The 26578-nt window shown below is 43.7% G+C and overlaps 1 protein-coding gene across 2 annotated transcripts in view; it reads left to right on the top strand.

Moving 5' to 3' along the window:
- The window catches only part of CERS3 (ceramide synthase 3), a 43963-nt gene extending 22846 nt beyond the window's left edge, over positions 1–21117 (top strand). Inside the window, exons 10-11 of one of the 2 annotated variants that reach the window (XM_034784984.1) lie at positions 4854–4901; positions 19960–21117. In XM_034784984.1, the coding sequence (XP_034640875.1) occupies positions 4854–4901; positions 19960–20100 (189 nt within the window). In that variant the 3' untranslated portion in view covers positions 20101–21117. The remainder of the gene's footprint in view (positions 1–4853; positions 4902–19959) is intronic. The other variant, XM_034784985.1, reaches the window with a different exon arrangement.
- The last annotated feature ends 5461 nt before the right edge of the window (positions 21118–26578 follow it).

Genomic DNA, 26578 nt, shown 5'->3' with positions numbered 1-26578 from the left:
CTTACTAGAGACAGTCTTTAGTAAAGGCAGCCCTCTATATCCAGATCAGTATTAACTGCCAGACCTTAAACTGGTATAAATTGGTATAGCTCCATTGAAGCCCATAATGCTACACCAGTTCACCCCAGTCAAAGCCCTTAGAGTGTAATTGCTTATGAAGGTAAAAAAGTTTGCCATTTCCTAGTTATTTTTCCCTGGCTCTGTTCAATTGTAGTTTTAAATATGGTTCCATGAGATGTAGACATATAAATGGATAATGTACTTCAGCCTAGAGCCATAGAATGAGTGTCCAGATAAGGACTGAATGATGCTGTGGTGCACTTGGTTGCCGTGCACATTTCTAAAATGAAATACAGTGGACTCTCTTGTAGCAATGTCATTCTCTCCTTTCCCTCCACCCCCGAGACATTTTAATCTAAACTGAGGCTGACTTTAAATAGAATTGTGTAGTGCATTGAAACACTTTGGACATTTCCTTATATTTGGAGTTTCATTAGAGTTCACTATAGGTGAAATTCACCCGTTGGCAGCACACCAACAGAAGACTAGTGCACCATTTAAGGCTATAAACTAGTTCCACTGTGAATGGAGGGCTCCTATGTGAAACTGACAGCAAAGACCATTTTGCAAGGAGCCATGTACCATTTGAATGCCTAATGGAGTAGCTGTTGTAGTGAACTGTGCAATCTTCTCACTGTAGCTTAGGCAGGGACAAAAGCAGCATTTAGAAAAGGGATCTCAGAAGAAATGTTTAACATTCTGCTAATTAAGCCCGTGCCACTCTATTGAAACTACTGAGTTTTTCTGAGGCTCCAAATTATGTAACTTAAAAAGGGCCAACAGTTATCTCAAACAGTTGACGGTGCGGAACATGTTAGGAGAACAGAAATATTCCATTCTATTTTTTTTTTATTATTTTACTTAGAATAGAAATGTGTAAATATGCCATGAATTACTGGAATATGCCTGGAAATAACTAGTCAAGAACTTTGCGCAGGCACAGATGTTAATTAAGAAAGATGCAGAAAACAAATTCCGTGTAAATCAGGAAAATGTAGATTCCTGGAACAGAATATTGAGTGAAAATGAAAAGTCAGAGCTGGTTTATATAATATGAGAGGCCGTGGGGCAGGAAATGAGTCTACCACCGTACGGCACTGAACGTTGTATGTTCCTTCTACAGGGGAGTTGAAGTAAAGGAGGAAGAGGGTGAAAAGCGCGGCTTTCCATTTGCTATTAAAATCTGCTCTCCCTGTGTTGGGTAGCATTTTGGCACAGCTCCCTCTTCCCGGTTGGCTGGTGCCGTGGGAGGGCACTGCTGGAATGAGCTCATGGACTACAGCGATGAGGGCGGTGCAAGACTCTTTACAGAATAGAAGAGCTCCCCATTTACTTAACTGCTTATGTCTCTGTGAGGGACAGAAGTGGTTTACTGTAAGTAACCACTGCCCAGGATTAGCCAACGTAAGCAATACAAAGATGTCAAGCTGGCATCCTCGCCGTGGATTTTTGATTCCTTACACAGCCCGGTGAAAAGGCTGTGTCCAACAGCACTTTTACAGTGGCAGCGCTAGTCCTGTCCAGCCCAGATGACTTCAGCTGGCTTGCATGTGGAGCCTGTTTTCCACAGCAGTGGCAAACTTGGCTGTGAAATCAGCTTGGGCCTCCAAAGATGCAAAGCCAACTTTTAAAAGAATGCTGTGTGCAAGGCAGCATCATGAAGGAAAAGCCACTTATAGAAGGGGCTAATACTGTTTTTTATAACACATTTATTATACACAGATGCTGTGCCAGTAGCTGTCGCTATTTTAGTGGAGTACCAGTAAACCATCACCCTTGCATCAGCAAAGGTTTTAGTGTCTCTGCCCAAAATGAAGGGAATTCATTCAGAAAACAGTCCATTTTTGACATTTTTTTTAAAGCAACAGCTTAAAGGCTTAGAATGGAAAAAGTAGGTCAGTTTTGAACTGGGAAGAAGCTGTTGATGATGATGAACTGCATAGGGCCGGATCCTCTGGTGGGTGCTCAGCATACCTGAAGCACAAAATGTTTCTAAATCACCTTTGCATCCCCTGTGACCTGACCAGTTCTGTGTGGGCTGGATCCCCAGTGAAAATGATAGCAGCTCCACAGTCAACAGCTCCAAGGCTTTGTTCCAGGAGCTAGGAATCTACCTACCTTTCTTAGAGCCTTATGACCCCCATTACCAGAGTATCTGAGCCACTTCACGATCTTTAATGGCGTTATCCTCACAATATCACTCTGAGCTAGGGAAGTGCTTTTATCCTAACTTTGCAGATAGCAAACTAAGGGACAGAGTGGGCTAAGTGACTTGCCCAAGGTCACAAAGGAAGTCTGGCAGAGCAGGGAACTGAAACCAGGTCTCCTGAGTCCCAGGTTAGACTCCTAACTGCTGGAAAAAACCTTCCTCTGGGTTGGAATGGTAAGGAGACCCTGTTCCCTCTCCCTTTTCCCCGGCCATAACCTCTGTGCTGGCAGCCAAGTGAATAGTGTAGGGAACCACTGCACCATCTAAGGAACCTTGGGTAGGGAGAATCCTCCGATGACTGGTGTGTTGAGGTTCTTTGCCCTGGTCAGATCAAAGCAGAGAATCTGGTGCATGCATAATCTCTCTCTATCGATATGGACAAGAACTTAAAGGAACAGAACAATTGCATTTCTCAGGCAAACTTTATTTTTATTTTAGTGAAACATAAAAATATTTCATACTATCATAGAAGATTAGGGTTGGAAGAGACCTCAGGAGGTCATCTAGTCCAGTATATGTTGAAACCATAAGAGACTGAGTTGAGGTCTTAAGACAATAGTGCTTTAAATCCTGAAAATATGCATTGTTAGCAGACAATGGGAGGGGACTCCAGGTGAGTCAGCTGGCTAAGGGCCTGTTATAAGGCTCATCAAAGACAGAAGGTAATGGGTGGTCTTTCAATGGGCATTGCATCAGGTCCTCAGTGTGATCAGAAATTATTTTTCAAACTCTTGTAGCTTTCTTAATTTTTAATATGTTGCCTTCCAGCTAAGCAAAGAGCTCACTCCTAGTTAGGGTTCGTGATGGCCGCCATTACCAACAGTTACTTTCCCTACACATAAAGTAGAAAATAACTGTTGTTTCTCACATACAAAGGTCATCCTTTAAAACATGCCAGTTTCCTTAAATAATACTATTTCCATATTTGCAAAATCCCCTAGGTCTTTTGTGATGGACCAGTGGTTTTTGCCTCTGCCATTTCAGATGTAAGCCTCCTGGACTACATCCTTACTCAGTGTTTACTCATTCCTTACTCAGACAAAATCCCAGTGTGGAGTTCTCTTGGATGAAGATTAAGCACAAATCAGACTAAATATAAGAACAGCCATACTGGGTCAGACCAATGGTCCATCCAGCCCCAATATCCTGTTTCTGACAGTGTCCAGCACCAGAGCTTCAGGAGCAGTGTACAGAACAGGGCAATTTTGGAGAGCTCTCTACCCCTGTCTTCCCTTCCCAGCTTCTGGGAGTCAGAGTTTTATGGCCACCCTGAGCGCGGGGTTGCATCCCTGGCCCTGCATTAGATTAGCACTGTTTGATTTTCTTTAGGAAATGTTTTGGTATGGTATCTGAAGATGGGCATGGGGAGGTTGGTGTGCTGGTAATTAACCGATAGATCTTTCTTATAGATTTTCAAATGACCCAGTGTTTGGGTGCGAGTCGGCTACAGTTTTTCCGGGAGCTTTCCATCATGTAACAGTCAGCTCCGAATTGGCCCCCTTTCCTTTGGGGCCAAGGCTTTTTTTTTATAGTCTGAAGCTAAGGAGCTAGCCAGCCAGGTCAGAGGGAGGCTCATATTCCCTAGTCAAGGGAAATGAGTTCCTGTATGTGCCTTTCTCTCATCTGGAGTGTTTCCCATTCTGTTACAACAGTCTAGTTAAGACCCAAGGCCTGGCCACAGGTTTCACCTTACAGGATTGCAGGTCCAAGTGGTGTTTGCCATGGCTATGCATGATGGTCTTTTACTAGTTCATACCTGTTTTAGGCAATAACAATGGTAGTTGCATGTTGTGTTTCTCTGGGAGAAAGCTTATCGCTAATGAGTAGGATCGGCTGCTCTGCGCCATCTGCTACCCAGGTCTGCACCGTCCCCATGCCTCCCTTAGACTAGAGCACATAATCCTTGTCATGGCTCCCTAGCACAATGCTCCACAAACTGCATCATTCGAAAGGTGTTTGAATCCCCATCACCAGAATCTATAAGCACTTACATGGGGAGAAAATTTCTGATAGTTGAGGGCTCTTTATCTAGCAGACAAAGGCATAAAAAGATCCCAAGGCTGGAAGATGAAGTGAGAGAAATTCAGACTAGAAACGAAGCGTGACTTTTTTTTTTTTTTTTTTTTATAGTGAGGGTAAGTAACCTATGGACTAATTTATCTAGGGATGTGGCAGATTCTCCATCATTTGAAGTTTCTCAAGAAAGCCTGGATGTCTTTCTAAAAGCTATGCGCTAAGTCAGCCATAAGGTATTGGGCTGGATTTGGAAACCATTTGGTGAAATTCTATAGCTTGTGTTATGTAAGAGGCCGTGCTAGATGCTCCGAGTGGTTCCTTCTGCATTAACAACTGCATTACCGTGTCATTTTAATAGCTTTTGGGGGGGGAGCAGCAGTCAAAGAGAACTTTAATCCAAACCGTCTGTAGCAAAGGACAAAAACAAACCGTATTTCTCTTGTTAGCAATAGCTGTTTTCAAAGCTACCTTTAACATACTGATTGCAACAGTTGTTTTCCTGTAGCATATCTTGGACTTGGGTTATTGTCAATTATGCTCTAGCTATAGTTGAAATTATGCTTTTCAGGTGTTCAGGACGCCTACACCTGCTTGGGCTAAAACTGATGGCAAAAAAGTAAGTTGCATGCATTTACTCTGAATGCTTCCTCAAGAAATGGTCCAAATTTGTCTGGTGTCCTTTGAAATCTGTCTGTATCTCTTTGTTAAGCCAGATCTTTATATAATGACCCTTTCCCAACTGGTGTGTCAGCTCATCTGTTCTGGGTTTCAGATAATGATCTAATCGGGATAGCTCATTGATTTTCCTGAAATCTCTACAAAACCTCCCTCCTCCACACCCTCTCTTTTTCCTCCCCTCCCTTCCAGTGGAGGGAGCTTTCCACCTCACCTTTTTAAAATGCACAAGACTGTACATTATGATTCTGGGACTCTAATACTCTGTTTCTCCTCAACCCCTGTGCCAGTCTTGGTTATGGGCTTCAGTTCTCACCTTTGACTGACAGGGAGACAGTCCATTCTGAAGGTGGAGGAGTTTCCTACTGAGAAGCTGCTAACTGGACAACTTCAGCAGGTTGGCTCCAGTCTCCTTTCTGCCTGTGCAATCTCATGATAGGTCACTGCTTCATAGAGGCTCAAGAGATTCCTAAGGTGATTTCTACCACCTGGGGCCCCTTTTCAACCAGCTAGCTTCAATTGCTCAAAGTATCAGCCATGTCGAGCCTAGACAGTGAAGAAAATAATTAAGTTGATGCACTGGGCATTCCTGGAGTGGCAGGAGATCCTTTTTTAGTAACCACCTCCCTCTCTCCACTCACATCCAAGTGACTTTTGTCTAAATGGCTGTGCTAGCACCAAGGAAGCAAAAGAAACATGCATGATGCCAGGCCAGCATGTCTGAGTAGACATCTGGATCAGTTCAGCAAGCCTAGGCAGCAGAGGGCAAAAAAGAAGAGCCCTGCCTGGAATGATTCCCCTCTTGTGAGATGGAGAACGGTGAAAGCTAATTCCAGACACGAGTCTCCTGCTAATTTTAGGCCTCTGACTACAATCTGTAAGAAGAAAAGGAAGAATGGAAAGAGACGTGTCTGCCACTGCTCGACTTTAGAAGTGGGTGGAGCGTGTGATTCCTATTTGGGTACTGAGGGTTTCGAACAAGTCAGAGATCCTCATGCAGAAAATCTGGGGAAACAAATCAGGCAAGTGTGGAACTTTGTGCCCTTTCATCCACCATCTCTGTGGTGTGCATCTCCCTGTGGGATCAGCCAAGGAGACCTTTTCTGTGACCGATCCATCTAGGAAATTTAGGCCATGGTAAAGGTTCCAGAGGAGAGGGTTTCAGAGGCTGCCAGGAGCCTCATCACAAGACAAGTTCCTCTTCCGAGAAAGCTTTTTAACATTTGCCTCATCTCTGCCAGGACCCTCTCCTCTGAGGTAGGGATTGCCTCTCCTTGACAAGAGTGGGAAGCAGTAACTCCAGACTGGTGTGATGCCTGTCTTTCTTCACTGTCTTTTCCGCCCGTGCCACAAAAGATGGAATCTTTCCTTACAACATTCATCAGCCTCCTGGACTATTTGGCCTGTTCCCATTGCAGCTTCTGTTGATGGTGTTCTGTCAACAGCAAAGGGCCAAGTCTTCCCTAGACAAATCTCTGGAGATCTTACAATGTGGCATGGCAATGTGACATGCTGATAGGCCTGTCCGCCCGAGGGGTTGGCAGATGGGTCCTATCCACTGATGTCCGCATGCATCCAGGCAATTTCTAAGTCCTGTCTTTTCTTCCCTGCAGCCTCAATCTAGTTCTCATGAGGCCTTTGTCTTTTTGGAACTCCTTTGTTATTTCCAGCAGAAATTATTTCTTGCTGTCTGTAGACTATGTAGCCTTCTCTGGCAGACCATAGGATGATGTATTTTGAGAGCCAAGCAGTGGATGGAGGAGGAGGTGGGGCTGTGAGAAGAGTGCTCTGTTATAAAGTGGTCTGCAGAATCGAAACATTGGAAAACCATTGTTTTTTTTTTAAAGTATCCATTTTTTTTTTAGATTGATGCAAGGAACAAGCAGAAAGGGAGATTTTCCCTACCAATTAATCAATTTCTGGGAAGTTCCCTGCACCAAGGGTTGCTGTAGCTGGCAGTTATTCTTAGGGATTCTCTTTTCCCCACATTGGGCTCTTTGCTCATAGCACCGCTGTTAGGAATGTCAACCTGCTATTGTTATTATTAAGTGTTATGTCTAGTGAAAAGTGTGCGGGAGCTAACCTGCAAAGGCCATCCAATGACATGTGGAGGAATAAAAGCTCCACCTACTAATTGAGTCCTCCACCTGTCAGTCAAGACTGTGAACAAAGTCCATTGGTGCAGAGAATTTCCAAGAAACCTGATTGAAGGTAGGAGAGTGTCTTCTTCAGAGTCTGTTTTCACAGAAACATTGTAAGGACAGTTTTGACTAGTTTATTCAGAATCATTGCTTGTCACCATGATACACATTGGCAATATTCTGGCAAGGATTTAACATCACAATCCCATCGCCAATGGATTTAACCTGCACTTGTTTGCCTACCTGCACTCTCTTTGAGTTGGGCATCTTCCTCTCACCCTTGTACAAATCTCCAGAGGGAAGTATAGCCCTTCAATTTATAGTGCAGCCTTCAGTCTTGTACAGGCTTCTTGGTTGTCTACTTATGGATCCATGTAGTTAGAACAGCTATGGGAGGGAGGCCTTGGAAGACTTTCACTTTTCAATCTGGCAATGTTTACCTGAAAGTCCCACCTTGTTAGGAGGTGTTGAACCAGCTGGAAAATGAACTGGGTTCTACTGGCTCTTCGAGCAGTTTTTCCCCACCTGGTTATAAGGAGTGGTGGGACTATCTTTCTAGAAGGAGAGGACCTCAGAGATGCTAGTCATGTCACTTAATGCCTATCTGGAAGGTGCTTAGATACCACAGTGATGGATGCAGGATAAGAGCCTGAATATAACAGCATAAGATTTAGGCTCTAAATGGAGGACCACTGGGAGCAGCCGTGCCTGCAGAAGAGATTTGGGCTGGATTTTGAGGTGTTCGCACTTTGAATTCCTTCCAGGAATAAAATCCAGGAAGAGGGTAAGTTTTTTGACCTGCTACTACTTGTGTGTTAGGAGTTCACACATTTCAGATACTACTTAACTTCAGAAAACATCTAGGAAGTACTTAATAATTAGAGATGGTTTAAAAAAATAAAATTTTCAAAATAGTGAACCATTTTTCACTGGAATTTCAAGTTTTGACCAGCTCCGTTAATAATTTGTGCTTCTGTAGCACCTTTTATCAGAGTAGCTCAAAGCACTCTATGAACATCTGTCAAACTTCAGAATGCACATCTGAGTTAGGTATCGTTATACCCATTTAATAGGTGGGTGAACTAAGGCAGAGCGGTTTAAGGATGAATGTTCAAGTTGACCAGAGTAGCTGGGCAGATGGATAATGGGGCACATGCCTTAGGGTGAAGTAACCCTCCACGTTTCATCATGCCACATGCAAACGTTGCAAGAAGAGGTCTATGCAGTGACCAATCTTCCGGACTCATTCCAGAAAGATGGGTGTGAATACCCTCAGTGTCCCTGCTTTATCAGCTGTGTCATGAAAAGAGTCATGCAGACCTCTTATAGGAAGTGCAGCAAACCCAGGGCCGGTGCTTCCACTAGGGGACCCTAGGTAGTTGCCTAGGGCGGCAGGATTTGGGGGGCGGCATTTTGCCATCCTCGGTGGCAATTCGGCTGCGGGAGTCCTTCCACGCCGCGTCTTCAGGGCGCTTTGGCAGTGGATCCTTCACTGTCTCCAGGACCTGCCGCCAAAGCGCCCCGAAGACGTGGAGCAGAAGGACCCCAGCCGCCGAATACTCTGAGGAGGAGCGAAGCCGCCTAGGGCGGCAAAAACCCTGGCGCCGCTCCTGAGCAAACCCCAATGTTTTCAAAGGTACTGAGTTTGACTTCAGTAGGAGCTGCAGGCACTTCGTGAGAATAAAGAATAATATCTGTAGCTTCTTGCAATCTACCAAATGTTATGCCTCCTACCCTAGGCAATTCAGCAAAAGTTTGCTTTGTCGATCTTGGTCCATAAATCAACACAGCTCTAGTGAAGTCAATGGGGCAATGCCAGTTTTCACTAGCTGAGGATCGGGCCCAACAATTGTCTGTCTGTCTGTTGACATGAAACAACTCCCTTTTTGGTAAATCCCTGATCTAAAAATTCCCTGTTTGTGAAAATTGCCAGCCCAGAGAAGGGGTAGATGTCGATCAAACATTTGTTTTCCAATTCAATAATTGCCTTTCTGCTCTCAGTATTCCTCATGCCTTGGCACTAGCTGACAGCTTTTATTGCTGCTCTTTTTGTGGGTAATTGGTTAACTTGTGTGTTTTAATTTCCCAGGAGACTATTAATGAAATGCTCTATTTGCTGGTTATACATATCTTTAAACCTATAAATTAGAAAACAAACAGACACCACCACCATCACAACAAACCTTAAACGCTAGCCAGCTTTTAGTTCCTTCAGTTTATAATTCAAAGGAAATATGAAGGGATTGAGGGATTGTTGAAATGTGTTTCCAGTTCACAGCAGATAGTTAGGAACCTATTTCTCATATTTCCAGATGAACTCCCAGTGGACCTACGCTCTGTTAAACTGAAACAAACAAAGAAACAAAATCTTTGGAGAACACTAGTTTGTATTTAATTTAAACCAAAGGAAGGTTTTTTTCTACCTGAATCATCTATCTACTTTAAATAGGAGAAAGTCCCCTCCACAATACTCTTTTTGGCTTTTTGAGTGGGTTATGTTTTGTCCTGGAGTAATTAGTGTAAAGCCAGAGCCATGCTGAAACATATACAGCTTTAATTTAGGCACAAACAGGTTGGGTCCCATCTGCTGCCTAACGTGGCAAGCCATTCATTGCAGTCATGTAAGTAACATGTCAGCAACCAGAAGAGTTCTAAGTGCAGTCCACAGGCCCAATGGGATCCCTGGAGTTCCACTGTGTGCTCAATCGGTATCATTAATACAGAGGTGCAGCCGGTAAGACTGCTGCTCTGAGTATGTTGTGCTCTATCTTGATCCAAGTGATGGTCTTCATCTCGTGTCAAGTTAAAACATTCTGTGTTGAGAACCGTGGTCTCAAAGGGCTGTAAATTCATCATACAGTGGTAAAGATGAGGCCAACTGAGGTAACCAAGTTTGTACCTGATATAAGCGATAACTAAGGTGACTATTTTCGCTAAGATCATATTTTGTGGGCATGCGGGGGTTCTTTAATTACATCTGTCTCCCAGGGTTGAATGACATGCTCTCGTATTAGGAAAACCAGAAAGAAACATATTGTGTAAGAGAGAGGCATTTGTCATTCAAGTGATTAGATATTTTGCAGGCTCTGAATAGTTATTATCATTATGGGGATTATATAAGAATGCTCATAACCAATGTGCTGTTTCAGGTACTCAACCTAAATGCAATACTATACCTCACTAAGTGTCTGATAAGCTGTTTTGTAGCTAATCAGGTATTCATAATAAGGAATAAAAGTGCATGTCCTGATAAAGGTTCACAACACCAAACTCTTTGGCTTAATGCAAGTTTTTGTCGTAGGGTAAAAAAAAGTTCACTTTACAAAATGGCATCAAAATGCTTATTATATTGCTCTTTGTTTCGTTGCCAACTGTGGATTTAAAATTGGAATCATTCAATAAGCAGTGGGACGCTATGACTCACTCAGTACCTCCTGGGCTTTTGACATTATCGTAAAGCCACGTATACTCGAGTGCAAGATTTAGTAGTGGATTTCAATAACGCAACCAGGAGATTTTATTGAAACCACAGAGAACCTGATTAACTGAACACAATGATTTATTTCTTCTGAACAATTAATGTACTGTAGCTCCAGTTACATATATGTTGTGCTGAGTGGTAATACAAGTTAGATTTGGTAAGAGAGAATTTATTCCTTTTAACTGAAATCAAGGGCTTACTGTAACAGTTGCATCTAAAATCTGTTTTATTTTACCAGGTTATTCTTTTCAATATTTGAGGAAGTAATGTAATCATTTTTTAACTTTGTGCTCTCGAATCCCTGTTTGAATACACCCTGAAAACTCTGCATGGGAAGCATTGGGAGTTGAGCGTGGCATAGAAGGGGAAGATTCAGTTAAAGTCATTTTGTGGCCACAAGATGCTCAAGATAATTAGCATAAAGATTCTGCATCTTAATTTGAAAGCAACGAAGGAAACAGTCAGACAAACCATCTTCCATTGAGGATCATAGTTAGTTACATTGACTAGAGAATGATAAACTGAAAGGAAAATAATTTGTCCAATAAAACCTTCCATGCTGGAAATGTAGATCAGTTTGCTTCAGTCCAAATATAGACTGCTTACATTCCTGTGGAGACTGAAGGCACATCAAGTCGTAATGTTAGCTGATTGAATTGCACATGTTGAGTTTCGAGTTTTATCAACATTATAGTACTGGTTTTTGGAAAGTTACCCCCTCTATCTATTGGGACTGACTTTTTATTATCTCTCATTTTTTATCTTTGCATTGTAAGATGCTGTGGAATGTACTGCCCTTAATTTAGAAAGTCAGGATCTAGTCAACACATATTTAGATTTTGAAATGAAAAAAACGTTCTTAAGATAAAGTTAAAGTTGTAAATAGATACCTGTTAAATCAAACCCCCATTATTGAGCACATTATTGTTATAACAAATGACAAACATTAGAAAGTATGAAAATTCTGCATAAAAATTCACATGTTTGAAGGTCAGGTAATTAGGAGGTTGTAGTTCCAAAAAACTTAAACATCATTGTCATAAACATACAGCTACGGGTAGCATAAAATCCCTCCTTCACCTGTAAGGCAGTGTTTCCCAAACTTGGGACACCGCTTGTGTAGGGAAAGCCCCTGGTGGGCCGGGCTGGTTTGTTTACCTGCCGCGTCCGCAGGTCCGGCCGATCGTGGCTCCCGCTGGCCGCGGTTCACCGCTCCAGGCCACTGGGAGCTGCTGGAAGTGGCGCGGGCCGAGGAACGTACTGGTACGTTTCATCAGAGGCAAGTAAATAACTTGGGTAAATGATCTCACATACCCTCAACTTTACAAGTATAGAGCAGTTTTTGTACCTATCACTTCTACCACACCGAATGACCCTTACCTCTGATCCATGACAGAAGTGAATGCCTTTTCAAGGGCAAGTCAAAGATGGGCTGGAGATGGAATTTTGATATATCAGAAGAGCTAATAGCAGAACTTCTCTTCGGGCTTCTCTATTCTGATCACGTCCGGGCCGTATGAATAACCAGACCTTTGCCTTGATAGGCCGCTAAGACTGCTCAGTTTTTTCTTTTCCCCGTGCCATCCCTGTAATGTTTCTAATTCGGATCTGTACTTTGATGTGGGGACAGTTTGAGATCGAAGGGTGGGGCTCTGACAATTTGCAACATGGTTAGGTTCTATTGAACACAGGCTGCCGAATTGTGCTCCCCTATGTAGAGTTCTGTAGCTGCTTGCCAGCGTGCTGGGCGCACTCTGCCCAGACAGTCCTTCCCTGAAGTGGTAGGTGCTGTTTGCAGCACTCATACAAACCCCTTTTCTTCCCCTTTCATTGTGCTTACAAGCCTACATCACCCACACTGGCTATTCTGGCAAAGGACCATTCGGAATAAGAGGTTCCTTGCACCTCCATCCTCAACCCAGTGACAGCCATAATTTGGTCCTAATATTCTCATGGTGCCTTGTCAGCAGCACCAGGCAAAATGCAGAACCATGAACTTGACCAGGAGGCCAAGAAGGTAAAGACTATCTAGTGTTCACTTGCACATTTGGAGCCAAGTTCACTGCTGTTTTAAATGGGGCAGCTCCATTGACGTTAGTGGAATTTCACCCATTTATACCAGCAGAGAATTTGAAGTCTGCTCACCTCTTCAGTTATGGCCTCAGTCTGTTCCCGTGAAAGTCTGTGGGAGTTATGTCATTGGCTTCAGGGGAAGCAGGACGGTTATAGTATATCTTTTTCACTCAATTGTTTCTGGTTCGGGGTCGTCCCAGTGAGCTCAGAATGCATTTGCTCTTCTTAGTCCTAACTAGCTCTGATTATAAACTTGTCTAGAACATTGGACAGGATAGCCCATTAATCCCAGTGAAGGGGAAAGATAGCTAAACCACAGCAGACCACATTAGACATAGACATTAGACTTCCTGGCAAATCTCTCAGGGAATGGTTATGGCTCCCATTGACCTGTAGAATCCTCAAAATGCAGACAATACCCGACATGAAAGAGCTCTCTAATCTTGCACAGGAAAGCATAACAAGCACTAATGGCTGGAAGTTAAAGCCAGACAAATTTGAATTAAAAATAAGGCACACATTTTAACAGCAAGGGCGATTAACCTTTGGATCAACCTACCAAGGGAAGTAGTGCAGTCTTCATTTCTTGGGGTTTTCATATCACGACCGGATGCCTTTCTGGAAGATTTGCTTTAGTTAAACACAAGTTGCTGGAATCATAATAGTAACTAGATGAAATTCTCTGGCCTGTGTTACACAGCAGGTCAGACTTGACAACCTAATGGTCTCTTCTGACCGTCAAATCTATGAATTTAAGAATCATCCTTTTTAAAAAGATGATTTTTTGGGGGGGAGGCTCTTTTTCTTTGTATTAACTAGACAAATTAGGCCTGATTCTCGCACTGGCATGAATTGGGGGCGACCCCATTGAAGTCAATGGAGTTACACCATTGCAAGTTTGGTGTAATCAGGCCCATTGTGTCTGTCAAGCTCCCTTTACTGTTCTTTCCGTAGGCTTTGGTGCTAGCAGTTTGCATGATACAAATTGTAACAGCAATAAAAAGGTAAGGAGCCAAAACGGACTTGACAAATACGGTTGATTTAACTAAAAGAGGGAGATTGAGCAGCAGGTGGAAGGTTAAAGAAAAGGGAAAAGATTACAGACATGTGCGGCTTTGGCCTCACTACAAATGACTCTCTTGGAGACTTTAGAGCATTAGTGTGCTTCTCGTGAACTTTGAAACCATTCACCCATTTAGAAAGATTAAATTGATTAGTCATCCAGAACATAAAATATACAGGTCCATTATGTCTGTTCCCCCAAACCCCTTATAGAAAATTCAGCCAATATTATGAAACAAAAGCACTGGTAATGAATGGCAGCCTCGACTCTTATATCTACAGTTTACCAGCTGTTAAACTTTGGGGAGTATATTAATCAGTTATAGTACAGTGGAGCCCTTTTCTTTGAGTTGGAAAACACCAGCATAATATAGGATGTGCTGGGGTCAGATAAAGTATCTTGGAAGTAAAGCAGCGAAAGCCTCGGAACTGTTACATTATCTGTCATCCTTAAAGGGTCGGAGTTAAATAAGCACTAGCTCAATTCATGATATTCTAATAGCTTTATAATAGTCCATTGTAAACAAGTTGAGTGCAGAATTGTTTTCTAGTTACAGAAGAAGTTACTGCTGCTTAACGTTCTGTCCTGTCTTAACTTCCTGTGCCCTCCAATTGCTCGAACAATTCTGCAGTACTAAAGACAGTGTTTCTAAAGCAAGGGCTTTGCAAGTGCAATCAGTTGTTCAGAAAGCATTTGTTTGATTTAAAGATGCAAAGGGGGAGAGCTAGATCGATTTCAGTGTCAAAATGAAAGTTTATGCCTTTGCAGTTTGCTTCCATCTGGATAGTGGTCAAGACTTGAAATGTCATAAACCTTTCCAGAACTGAACAGGCTTACTCTGTAACTGGTGCTGTGCTCAGAACACGAAGGAAATACACACTTGCTGGTCTGAAATCCTTAGAATATTATTTCTCGTAGAGAAGTTTATTGTGTTTCTAGATGATAATTTCGAATAACATATTTTGCCCTTACTGTATTTAATACCTTTCACTGAAGCACTTCAAGGGCCTAGCAAACATTGATTGACGTACTATAGGTAATTGTTGCTATCTCTGTTTTATAGATGGGGGACTGCGCCACAAACAGGTAAAATGCCTTGCCTGAGTTCAGAGTAAATCAGGTGCAGAGCTGAGAATAGGACCCATGTCTCCTAACTCCCAGTTCCAAGCTATAAATGCTAGACCACACTCCACCCCTGTGGGGAGTACAGACTCATGTAGGTATAGCTGTAGCTTGCATTTAGCACCTTCCACCCCAAGGCATTCCAAAGCAGCTCACAAGCTATGTACCGTTAACGGGGCAGATGGGCAAGGGAGCTACTAACAGATTGAAGGGCAGGAATCAACTTGGGTTCAAGCGTGCGGTGAAGAATCTTTGGCCAAGCACACCGGGGCTAATGAAAAGTGGGGTGAGATTGTTAATGTCTATGTCCATTAGAAAGGGGATAGATAATAAGACGGAAAATATCATAATGCTACTATATAAATTCATGGTACAACCACACCTTGACTACTGTGTGCAGTTCTGGTCATCCCATCTCAAAAAAGATATATTAGCTTTGGAAAAGGTAGAGAGAAGGGCAACAAAAATGATCAAGGGTATGGGACAGCTTCTGTATGAGGAGAGAGTAAAAAGACTGGGTCTTTTCAGCTTGGAAAAGAAATGACTAAAAGGGGATATGATAGAGGTCTATAAAATTGTGAATGGTATGGAGAAAGTGAATAAGGAAGTGTTATTAACTCCTTCTCATAACACAAGAACCAGGGGTCACCAAATGAAATTAATAGGAGGACGAAGTGTGCCTTTGACTGCAAGGTCTACAGAACTGTCCTTCCAAGGCCCTAATTCAGCAATCCATCCCTGTTCAGCAAACCACTGAAGTACATGCCTGACTTCAAGCATTTTTCTTAAGTCCCATTTGCCTTCAATGGGGCGTGAGGAGGTGCTTAAAATCAAGTATATGCTTAAATGTTTTGCCTAAATTTACACACAGTTTGGCTTCACCAAACCACATTCTCCTTTAGCATTCAGCTGTATGAGCCTGTACCAAAGCCTATTGACATCCGCGGGGTCTTTCCATTAACTTTAATGGGGTTTGGATCAGGCCCTATATTCTGATTTGATTTGTATTTGTTTCCTAAATATTTCCGGTGGCAAAACTTAACCCCAGCAAACCTTTCTGCCTTTGACCATACGTACAAAACACAGCACTAACAGGAAGTAGCAGAGGTGATCCGAATGAGATGAGACCTCATAAATTGCGTGTGGGGGAAAGGTTGCTTTTCCTTTACTCTAACTGATGACATGCCAAGTTTATTCTACAGTATTTACACTAAGATTTGTTTGTTTTGGTCCCCTTTACATGTTGTTCAGGAAGAGACAAAAGAAGAGCCCCAGGAAGTTTATACTTTGTGACGAGACCAGTGGAGTTTATTCTTTAATTTTCTTTCTAGTCCTACATGTTTCCATTGAAACTTTATATATAAAGGGGAAGTAGGATTGCAGTCAGATAAGTTACTACTGCAGTGGTAATTTATTCTTATGTCTGAATGTACTGCTGATCGATGGTGCCAGACTAACAGCCCTGGGGAATGAAATCATCAGTTATTCACAAAGCCGGTACAGGATGAGTAGAAACAGTGCAGTCTTCCCCCAGAGTGCACCTCATCTCTGACCTGGCTGGAGCTGGGATGGATGTCAATCTCCAACCCCGTTGAGCCCTTGGCTGAGATTGATAACAAAGGGGACCAACGTGTAGAGTCCGAATGGCCTTGCTATAGGAAATGTAACCGGAAGGCAAGAGAGGGAATGCTGGAGACCTGTGTGAAATTTGCTAAGTTATTTTATGTGTGGGAATATAAAAGCAATATTTAGCCACCCAATGCCCATTTAGTTGTCATGGAGCTGCTGCCACCAAACACGCACCTGGGCACTGCACGCACAATAACTAAGATACTCTTTGTTTAATCTTTGTCTTTTAAACTCTTTGTTTAATCTTTGGTGGACAGGGGGGAGGGATAGCTCAGTGGTTTGAGCATTGGCCTGCTAAACCCAGGGTTGTGAGTTCAATCCTTGAGGGGGCCACTTGGGAATCTGGGGCAAAATCAGTACTTGGTCCTGCTAGTGAAGGCAGGGGGCTGGACTTGATGACCTTTCAAGGTCCCTTCCAGTTCTAGGAGATGGGATATCTCCATTACTCAAACAGGGGCCCCCTCCCCTGGTTACAAGCACCCACTCGTACCTCCCCACAGGACAAAGACACTTCAGTCAGAGGGGCAGATGCTCAACTGATGTAAACTGTCCTCACTCCACTGATGTCATTCAAGTGCTCAGGTACTTCTCTGCCAAAACCGTTACATTTAAAAGGAAGCAAAGATTTGGGGTATTTAAACCAAACCTTCGCTGTTTGATCCCAACTCCAGAAACGGATGCAGTGTTTTGCTTATGGCGCGGCGAGGCAAAAAGTGGAAAAGGAGTAGATTTTATGTATTATGCCAAATGTCATCAAATTGTCACTGTATTCGGATGATCTTTCTTAGCTTCTTCTAAACCTCATTGTGATGCGTTGCAGCAGATGCCAGACACCTGTTTTTAGCTGCAGGAGGGGGGGAGTTACCACCTGGCATGGTTTTGGTCATCTGAGCAGGAAGAACGAAGGACCAGGTATTCAACATTCTTCCTCTGAGGAAAAAACCCTCCCAAGCTATTTAGGAACAAAGTCCCTCCCTTGCCCATCTGCCCCTTGCTCCAGAGAACGACCTCTTCCTTTCTCACAGGGCTTTGAATATTTATATCACGACTGCAGATACTGTAATTTTTCTAATAATAAATCTGACTTGGTTAATCTGTGTAAAACAGGAGCTTGGGGGGGGGGGGCGGGGGAGTTGTCTCTTGTAAATGAGGAGGTGATACATGTGCTATGGCGCAAGGAAGAGTATTTTGTGATTACTGAATTTCTAAGAACTAGGGTAACCCCAGGAGACGTTGAGATGCAAACAGGAATTCTGGAGCTGCAGTAGTTTACACCTATTAGTAATGAGCAACTTCTTAGCTTCTGCCTCTTTGTTACTGTATTAATAATGCTTAGTACATACATAATGTTTCTTTCATCTTCCCTGCACTTCACCAGCATTAGTTAATCCTCACAATCCATGGCATTTGTAATTACCATTTTCCAAACAGGGGAAATTGAAGGGGTCAAGAGACTTGTCAGGCCAAGACTGCTTTGGGATATGTCAGGATGAAAGTGTTATCAATGTTGGCCAATTATAGGCCAGTCATCTGTTTTTGAGTGGCATAGCAGCTCTGACATTTTCTAGAGTTTTCAGTTTTCCTTGTCTATTTGGCGATCTGGATGTGAGACAGAGACTACACTCACCTGTGTGATTGCTGGTCTCCTTCTGGTGATGGACAAAGATTAAAATATCCCTCCTGATTCCTCTAAACATGGCAGCGGTCTCGGATACCATTAAACATTGGGGTGTGAACATGTAAAATGTCTCAAATTGCTAACCAGCAACAAGGGTTCTTATATGGGGCATCAAAGGGATTTGGCTTTGTTACCCCACTTGCAGGAAGATTGTGAAGTATTTGGGGCAGATGATACTCAGCCCTCTATCCTCTCTGCATCAAACCCAGACGATGATCTTTGAGATGTGTCCAGTCTCTGGAAGATATTGAGGTTTAGATGAGTTGGCTGAGACTGGCTCAGTCCAGATAAAATGGAAAATGACTCTGGTTGCCTGAGGGAACCAACAGAGGAGATGTCGGCAGTCATATCTTCCCCTTTGATGGAGGAGAGTTGTCCATCCTTTATTAACAGAGCTCACAATGGTTGCTCCTGGACATCCTGATATCTGCAGCTGCTGAGAGCACTTTTTCATCTTCATGTGAAAAGAAGGTTGCATCCTTTCCTACTGGGTGGTGGGCTGCATCGCAGTTTTCACGCATTTATTACCTCCCCGTTGAATGGCTGCAATATGCTTTACTTGGGGTAATACATGAAAACAACTTGGACAGCATATTCATCCATAGGAGTATTTCATACATAGTTCACATTATACCTGGGTCAAGTATCATAGGGGTAGCCGGGTTAGTCTGAATCTGTAAAAAAGCAACAGAGGGTCCTGTGGCACCTTTAAGACTAACAGAAGTATTGGGAGCATCAGCTTTCATGGGTAAGAACCTCACTTCTTCAGATGCAAGGCCTGGGTGCCATAGATAGCACTAGCTTCCATTCTGTTTCCAGGTGTGATTCAAGGTGTTGGTTCTAATCTATTAAGTCCTATGTGTATTTTGTCCTGTGTGTCCATTAGAGACCATCTTTCCTTCCATCCCTTAGCCTATCAGTTTAGAGCAGCCAGAACATTTAAACTGACTCTCAAGTCTCTACGTGTGGCTAGTGGCAGGAAGTTCTGAGCAAAAGGCCTTCAGCCCTAGTCTGACATTGGCCTTCCGCTACTGGTCTCATGCAGCCCACATTCAATGACCTTCTGTGTTTGTTGCAAGACCCATCTGCTCACACAGGCTTTTGCTGATGAGGGTGGAACACGGAGCGGTTGGTGGTGAGTTGGCAAGTGGGCATGCTGTCATTTCTGGTGTCTTTTGTACACTATCTCTACCCCAATGATATTTATAAGTGTACTTGATAAATTAATATATAAGTACAATTATTGGCTGGTATTTCCAAAGCCACCTAGAGCAGTGTTTCCCAAACTTGGGACGCCGCTTGTGTAGGGAAAGCCCCTGGTGGGCCGGACCGGTTTGTTTACCTGCTGCGTCCGCAGGTCCGGCTGATTGCGGCTCCCACTGGACGCGGTTTGCTGCTCCAGGCCAATGGGACCTGCTGGAAGTGGTGGCTGGTACATCCCTCGGCCCGTGCTGCTTCCAGCAGCTCCCATTGGCCTGGAGCAGCGAATCGTGGCCAGCGGGAGCCGCGATCGGCCGGACCTGCGGACGTGGTAGGTAAACAAACTGGCCCGGCCTGCCAGGGGCTTTCCCTAAACAATTGGCATCCCAAGTCTGGGAAACACTGACCTAGAGGATTTGAATATGCAGTTTGCACTAAAATGAATGAGAATTGCTTGTCCAAACCCCATAATCCATTTTTGAAAATCTCACCCATTATCTTTACTGCCCTGCCAAATGCAAGCATATACTTGGGCGGACAGCAAGTGTAATAAATGCAGTTTGTGATAGTAAATATTTGCATGAGGTGACCGTGCTTTCTTCTTCTGTCTAGGACTTGAAAGATGACCGGAGTGATGAAGAAGAGGAAGACTCCCTCACTGATAATGAAGAGTGCATGAAGAATGGCAGCAAGAATGGCAGCAAGAATGGCTGTGGGTTGAGCAGACACCAACTCTTAAACAACAATCATTAGATCCAACCCTGCACCAGCTCCTGCAGTGTCGCTTGCTGTGTCCTTAACCCAACCTACAGTATAGAGCTTAAAGTCAACAGGCTTAAAAGAGTCTGTGATTGATTTATTGCTGGTTACTAGATCTGGAAGGAAGCCCATTTTAGAAAGGGGGTGGGGGGACTGCTTAACATGACAAAATGTGTTAATGACCCACTTTCTGAATTACTGCATACAAGTGTGTGAAAAACATATCTAGACTCTGTAAATCTCTCTTGAAATGCTCAAGAATTTCAAAACTATCTCAGAACACTTAAAATCTAATGGATTTAATCATACATTGCAAATCTGAGAAAAGCCAGGCAACTTTACCCAATAATTTTAGTGGCGTTTCCATATATTTTTAGAAGCTGATGTGAACCCCACTAAAGATCAGAATTGCAAGAGAAATCTATAACACTGGGATGTATTATCCAGCATTTTACGCATCCTGTTTGCATTTCAGCCCTTAGCACTGGGCTGCTGCTTGTGAATTAGATCTAATTCCCATGTGGCTGGGGGAAGCTAGCAAGTAGGCTCTGTGGCTATTATTCAAGTTTGTTTGTGCCTCCCTGAAATGCCTCCTTCACTTAAAGAAGCAATTGTTAGATCCTTGCTCAAAAAAATCCGTTCTTTGCAATGGCAGATAATCTCTCCAGATATCACCCATCTCAAGTCTTCTGTTTCAGGGGAAGATTTTCAAGAAAGTGGTGGCAAAAAAAATAAAATCTCATTCATTAATAGGGTTTGTAACGTTTTTGAGACTGGATTACTGCATTGAGTTCTGCAGGAGGCTACACTGTCAAACCACTCAGCAATTGCAGCTAGTCCACGGTGCCATGGTCTACTCAGTCATTGGAGTCTTGCACAAAATGAGCTCTGAGCTTTCCAATACTCTGGCTATCGACCAACTTCCAGACGAAGTTTCACTTATAAAGCCCTAAAACAGTGGTTCTCAAACCTTTGTACTAGTAACCCCTTTCACATAGCAAGCCTCTGAGTGTGACCCCCCCCCTTATAAATTAAAAACACTTTTTAATATATTTAACACCATTATAAATGCTGGAGGCAAAGCGGGGTTTGGGGTGGAGGCTGACAGCTCGGGACCCCCCATGTAATAAACTCGCGACCCCCTGAGGGGTCCCAACGCCCAGTTTGAGAACCCCTGCCCTAAATGATTTGGGTCCCCTTGTTGTAAAGACAACTTCTGCCCATGTGGTTCTGCAGCCCTTGAAGTGATCTGATTCACTCAAGCTAACAGCTCAGGAGAGACAAAAGGGGGCTACTGACACAGGGTCCTCATTGAGAGGCCATTGTATTTAATACTCTTCTCCCCATTCTGGCTGCAAGAGCCTGAATTTGGTGACCTATAGGGCACGCTGCAGAATTCACTTGTTTTTCCAGGCTTACTTTGGAAGAGGGAAGGATGAGTGAGGGGCTGGAGGATTTGCTGGGCTAGGAAATGTTGCTAGGGGCTTGGGACTCGCGTTTTGTGTTGTTATAAGCTATGGGAGTGGTCTCTTATGGAGAGTGGAAATTGGGGGATGTCTGCCTGTGGTCTCTTTGACCTATGAAACTGTATTTAATTTGGGGGGGGGGGGAGGAGAGAGTCGCGTGCCATGAGCAGTGGATGATGCTTTATTATAAATAAATGGAATCTGGCCTAGTGTGTTTTGAAAAGAGCAGGAAGCATACAAGGAAAAACACCAGTCGGGATAGTCAGTGCTATATTTTGTGCTTGCACTGCTTGGGGTGAGTAGCCAGTTATCTCAATGTCTGCAGTATTCCCTTGTACTACTTTGTACTTACTGTAGGAAATACAATCTCCTGCAGCATTCAGGGTATCTCACTGCCAGTACTTAAGTCACCAGCAGCAGCTAGCAAGTGTTTCTGGGCCATCCTTGCTTATAAACACTCACGACTAATAATTTAAATGCATTCAAATGGCTTTTCTCAGCAAAATGTGAACATAGGAGGTCCAGGCTATATGTTCCTTTATAAGAGCAGTGGATATATAGTAATATTTTCTGCAAATGTTGAGTGATTCTGGGAGACAGCCAGTCCGTATTTTTTAATTTTGATTCCAAAAATCTTTCCTGATATGAAAAAGAGAGGAACCCATAACAGGAAAGAGAGAATGCTGAACTCTTCCAGGGAGTGAGCCTGAATTTATAATGCAAATTGTTGCCAACTCTTGCCATTCTTGCTTGGGCAAAATTTCCATTGAAATCAATAAAAATTCCCGGGAGTTTTGTCTGGGTCAGAATTCTGGACTGCTCCTTAATGCATATCTCTGGACTGTCCCTTGTTAGAAGGAATATTCCTCACATTAGCCCCAAATATGCCTCTTCCCCACTCTGAACTTGCTTCATATCCTGCAAATTATTAACAGGAACATTGAAGCAAGAAGCTGGCCTTAGAGAGAATGAGATTCATGCTAAAGAAATTAATTTCACATTGCTTCAAGATCCTTGTCCTGTCTTTTCCATGTCCCCTGTTTTGGATCTTTGTACCACAGTGTGTTCTGCATTTGGACCTTAGCAGGTTGAGCGGTATGAAGTAGTGGAGAGTTTAACCAGTTGAAGTTGTGAAGATGACTTTGCTATGACATTTTGACCATATCAGAATATGAACAGTCAGCAGTACTACAGCCTTGTGGTGAAATCCTGGCCCCACTGTAGTCAATGGGAGCTTTGCCATTGACTTCAGTGGGGTCCGGATTTCACCCCCAGTCTAAAGTCAATGGTGCCACGAATTCACCTTTTTGTATTTATGAAAAATGTCTATTATGCTGCTTCTATGCCAGTTATTTAGACAGATAAAATAGATAATCCGATTGCTAGATAACCTATTATTCCACTTTGGACCAGAGCTGTTGACTTCATGGGACTCATTGGTAATCAGTCATTATCATGCCCTTTTGTACGATCACCGTTTTTATACTTCATGTCACTACTTTTGCCTTGTCAAACGTGTTACAATCTATAAATAAACCTTTTAAAAATGTCTCCAAGTTTGAAATGCTCTTGGATCATTGTTCGTCTACCACCATTGGCCACTGTGAGTAGCAGTTTTCATTGAAATCTCTAAAGTAAATTGTGCTGTTGAATTCTACAGCTGTGTGTGTGTGTGCCTCTGCCTCTGCTAAAGCCCTTTGTATTTGTGACATTATGTAATGTTCAAGTAGGGCTCTGGATAAGTAATAAAATATGGCTTTTAACAGGCAGACTTATTTTTACTTGGAATTTAATAGCTATAAAATTTTAGCAATCTCATGGGGCTAGATCAGGGATCGGCAACCTTTGGCACGCGGCTCGCCAGGGTAAGCACACTGGTGGGCCGGGCCAGTTTGTTTACCTGCCGCATCCGCAGGTTTGGCCAATCGCGGCTCCCATTGGCCGTGGTTCGCTGCTCCAGGCCAATGGGGGCTGCGGGAAGCGGCACGAGCCAAGGGATGTGCTGGCCGCCCAGCCCCCATTGGCCTGGAGCAGCGAACCGTGGCCAGTGGGAGCCACGATCGGCCGGACATGTGGACGCGGCAGGTAAACAAACTGGCCTGGCCCGCCAGGGGGCTTACCCTGGAGGGCCGCGTGCCAAAGATTGCCGATCTCTGGGCTAGATGCTCAGCTTCAGCTAAGCTGCACTTCAGTGGTGCTGAAGGGGTGTGCGTAGATAGCTGTATACCCCCAATCCTGCACTGAGCCGGTCCCCCGGCTTGAATGCTGCTGTAACTTGCAGTGGCTGCCAACAGCCTCAAGGTTGTCTGGGTGCAGGGATGCCCTAGCCGTGCCCTTTTTCTCCCACCACACTGTGCTGGCCGTTGAGAGAGGAGGTAGTGTGAGAACCGTCATGGCGGCACCATCTGAGGGTGCAGGGCTGACCCTCCTTTGGCCAGCTAAGACCGCTTTAGGACAGCATTGCAGCGATTATCTGGTTAATTGTGCAGCTGGAGAAGGAACTATAATGTCCTGGAGATATGACCTCCAGCCCCTTGACCAGGACTTTGGACTGCCTTAAGAGAATCCATCCCAGGATTTCCACTGAGCCCAGGAGATGTGGGGAGTTTGGAGAGGTCTCTGTGAATGTGGATATGAGGCAGACGTAATACAGCTCGTAGCAGGGGCAGCTCCAGCGCGTGCCTGGGGCGGCAAGCTGTGGGGGGCGGCCTGCTGGTCACTGTGGGGGCAGCAGTCAGGGATCCTTTGGTGGCTTGCCTGTGGGAGGTCCGCCGGTCCCATGGCTTCAGCGGCAATTTGGTGGCTGGTATGCCGAAGCCGCGGGACTGGTGGACCTCCTGCAGGCATGCCGCCGAATCCGCGGACCTTCCACAGGCATGCCACCGCATTCGCATTACCAGCGGACCGCCGCAGGCGCGCCACCGAAAGCCGCCTGACTGCCGTGCTTGGAGCGGCAAAATACATAGAACCGCCCCTGGCTCATAGTTACGGACCTTACTATTTAGAGCGGGGCAAACACCACGGGGAGTGTATGGGGAAGTTTCTTCCACATTTGAAAATGAATTCACGGTGACTACGCTCCTGCCTACCATTTTATGTGAATATTCTAGCAAGTGAATTTACAGGCAGGAATGTTCCTGACAACAGCAATTCTTATGTGAAATTTTTGAATATTCTGACTGATATTACAGCAGCACCTGAATGTTCCAATCAGGGTCAGATGCCCATTTCACGTCACGCTCTACAGTCACAGAGTAAATTACCTTCCCCGTCCAAACGAACTAACTTCCATGGAGAGCACATTTTGAACTCTCTCAAATATGAGTCACACACTAGAAACCTGATTTCAACAGTGACAGTAATCCAATCGGATCAGAACAATACCATGTGATCTACGTGTCACATCAGACCTAACCAATACCGTTTGAATTGTGCATATCTAATTCTCACAACAAATTGCCTGAGTACCATTTACAGATCATGAACTATTTTCCAAGTAGTTTTTAATTACAAGTTAATTTGAGAAAAGTCATGAGCTGTTCCTCAATGGAAAGAGCAAAATTCATTCACTCAGTTGTGCTGTTGAAGCCCAGTGCTTTGATTTAAAATATTGTCAGTGGTCACCAGTACAAAAGGAGCTCTTCTGCTTAGAAGACTAGTGTCTGGCTGACTTTTATATTTACTTCATTGCTTGAGGTTCTGTTGTGCTTAATATTAAGACCACTTTTGAAACTATATATATTTGAGAGATGTGGTATTGTAACTTTATAAGAAGTTCCATTATAGGAGGATTTATATTCATACATAGTTTATAAGGGTTGTCACCTAAAAAGTCAACAGTTACCACAATGTTATCAGAGATACCACAGTTATTTGCTATTATAAGTAACATTAACCCTATTATTCTGTGCACTTCAGATAGCTTATAGAGATATTGATTTTAATGGAGCTATCAGCTGAGGATTAGTGCAGTAATTCTTATTCTGTCCACTTTTGTCTCCCCTGGCAAAAAGATCATGTGGACTCTGAGCAGATATCAGCTCAAATGAATTTCTTCTTTGAAAACAACTATTAAATTATGTCCTGCAATCCAAATAATGAAGTGAGGTAGAGTATTTGGGATCCGTCATCTGTATTTACTCACTTGTTACGATTACAACTAACAATTGAGTAGATGGAAAACAAATTGAGCAGGAATATGTGAGTTTTGGCTATCAGCGAGTTGCAAACTGTGAAGAAAAATACATTGTGCTGATTTTGAAAGAAAACATAGTCGCCACAGGCACCTTCCCCCAGCTGCAGGCGCTTAGAACAACAGACAATCGGCCGACATAAACAAAAGTCCGCGCTGGGGATAAGAACATAACCTGGCCACAAAAAAGCCACGACTATGGCTTGATGAATCAGTTATCAAAGAGCTGGAAACCTTCCTATACGGAGTAGCAAAGGAATTGAGAATCTGTTTCTTTTGTTGTGTTTTGAAATCATTAAAACCATCACATTGGTTAAATTTTCCAAAGGTATATTGGGCTCTTCTTGCTCTGTTCCCTTCATATTTAACATCCAGGCTTGGCTATAGTATGGAGGCTAAACATATAGGGTCAGATTTTCAAAAGCTGTCAGCGATGGCCTAGCTCTGAGACAAACCAGAGCTGAGCACTGTTGAAAACCTCACCTACAATAAGTTCTGCACCTCATCACTCTCTGTGGACAGCCACTGAAGTCATGTGACCCAGTGGAGTAAGAATTTGGCCCAATGAGGTTCCTAAGTCCCTGACTCATTCTGGTTGGTCTCCAACAAATGATGGGAGTGGCTGCAAAGTACCAAACTCCTGACAAGCGGCCATAGACTTGCTCACGGTTGTGGCTTTTCTTGATTTTATCACTCCCACTGGATGCTACCAGTCATGTCTTGGATCGTTTTCTGCAGGCTATCTGCTTCCCAGCTTGGTTCCCTCTCTAATGTTTTTGAAAGACCCTCCCGCATGTGTGACACTTACTCCTTC

This window comes from Trachemys scripta, chromosome 10 (genome assembly GCF_013100865.1).
Source record: "Trachemys scripta elegans isolate TJP31775 chromosome 10, CAS_Tse_1.0, whole genome shotgun sequence".
In the NCBI taxonomy this organism is placed as follows: Eukaryota; Metazoa; Chordata; order Testudines; family Emydidae; genus Trachemys; species Trachemys scripta.
Note: the sequence above shows the minus strand (reverse complement) of the source record. Positions and strands in the feature narration are given on the sequence as shown.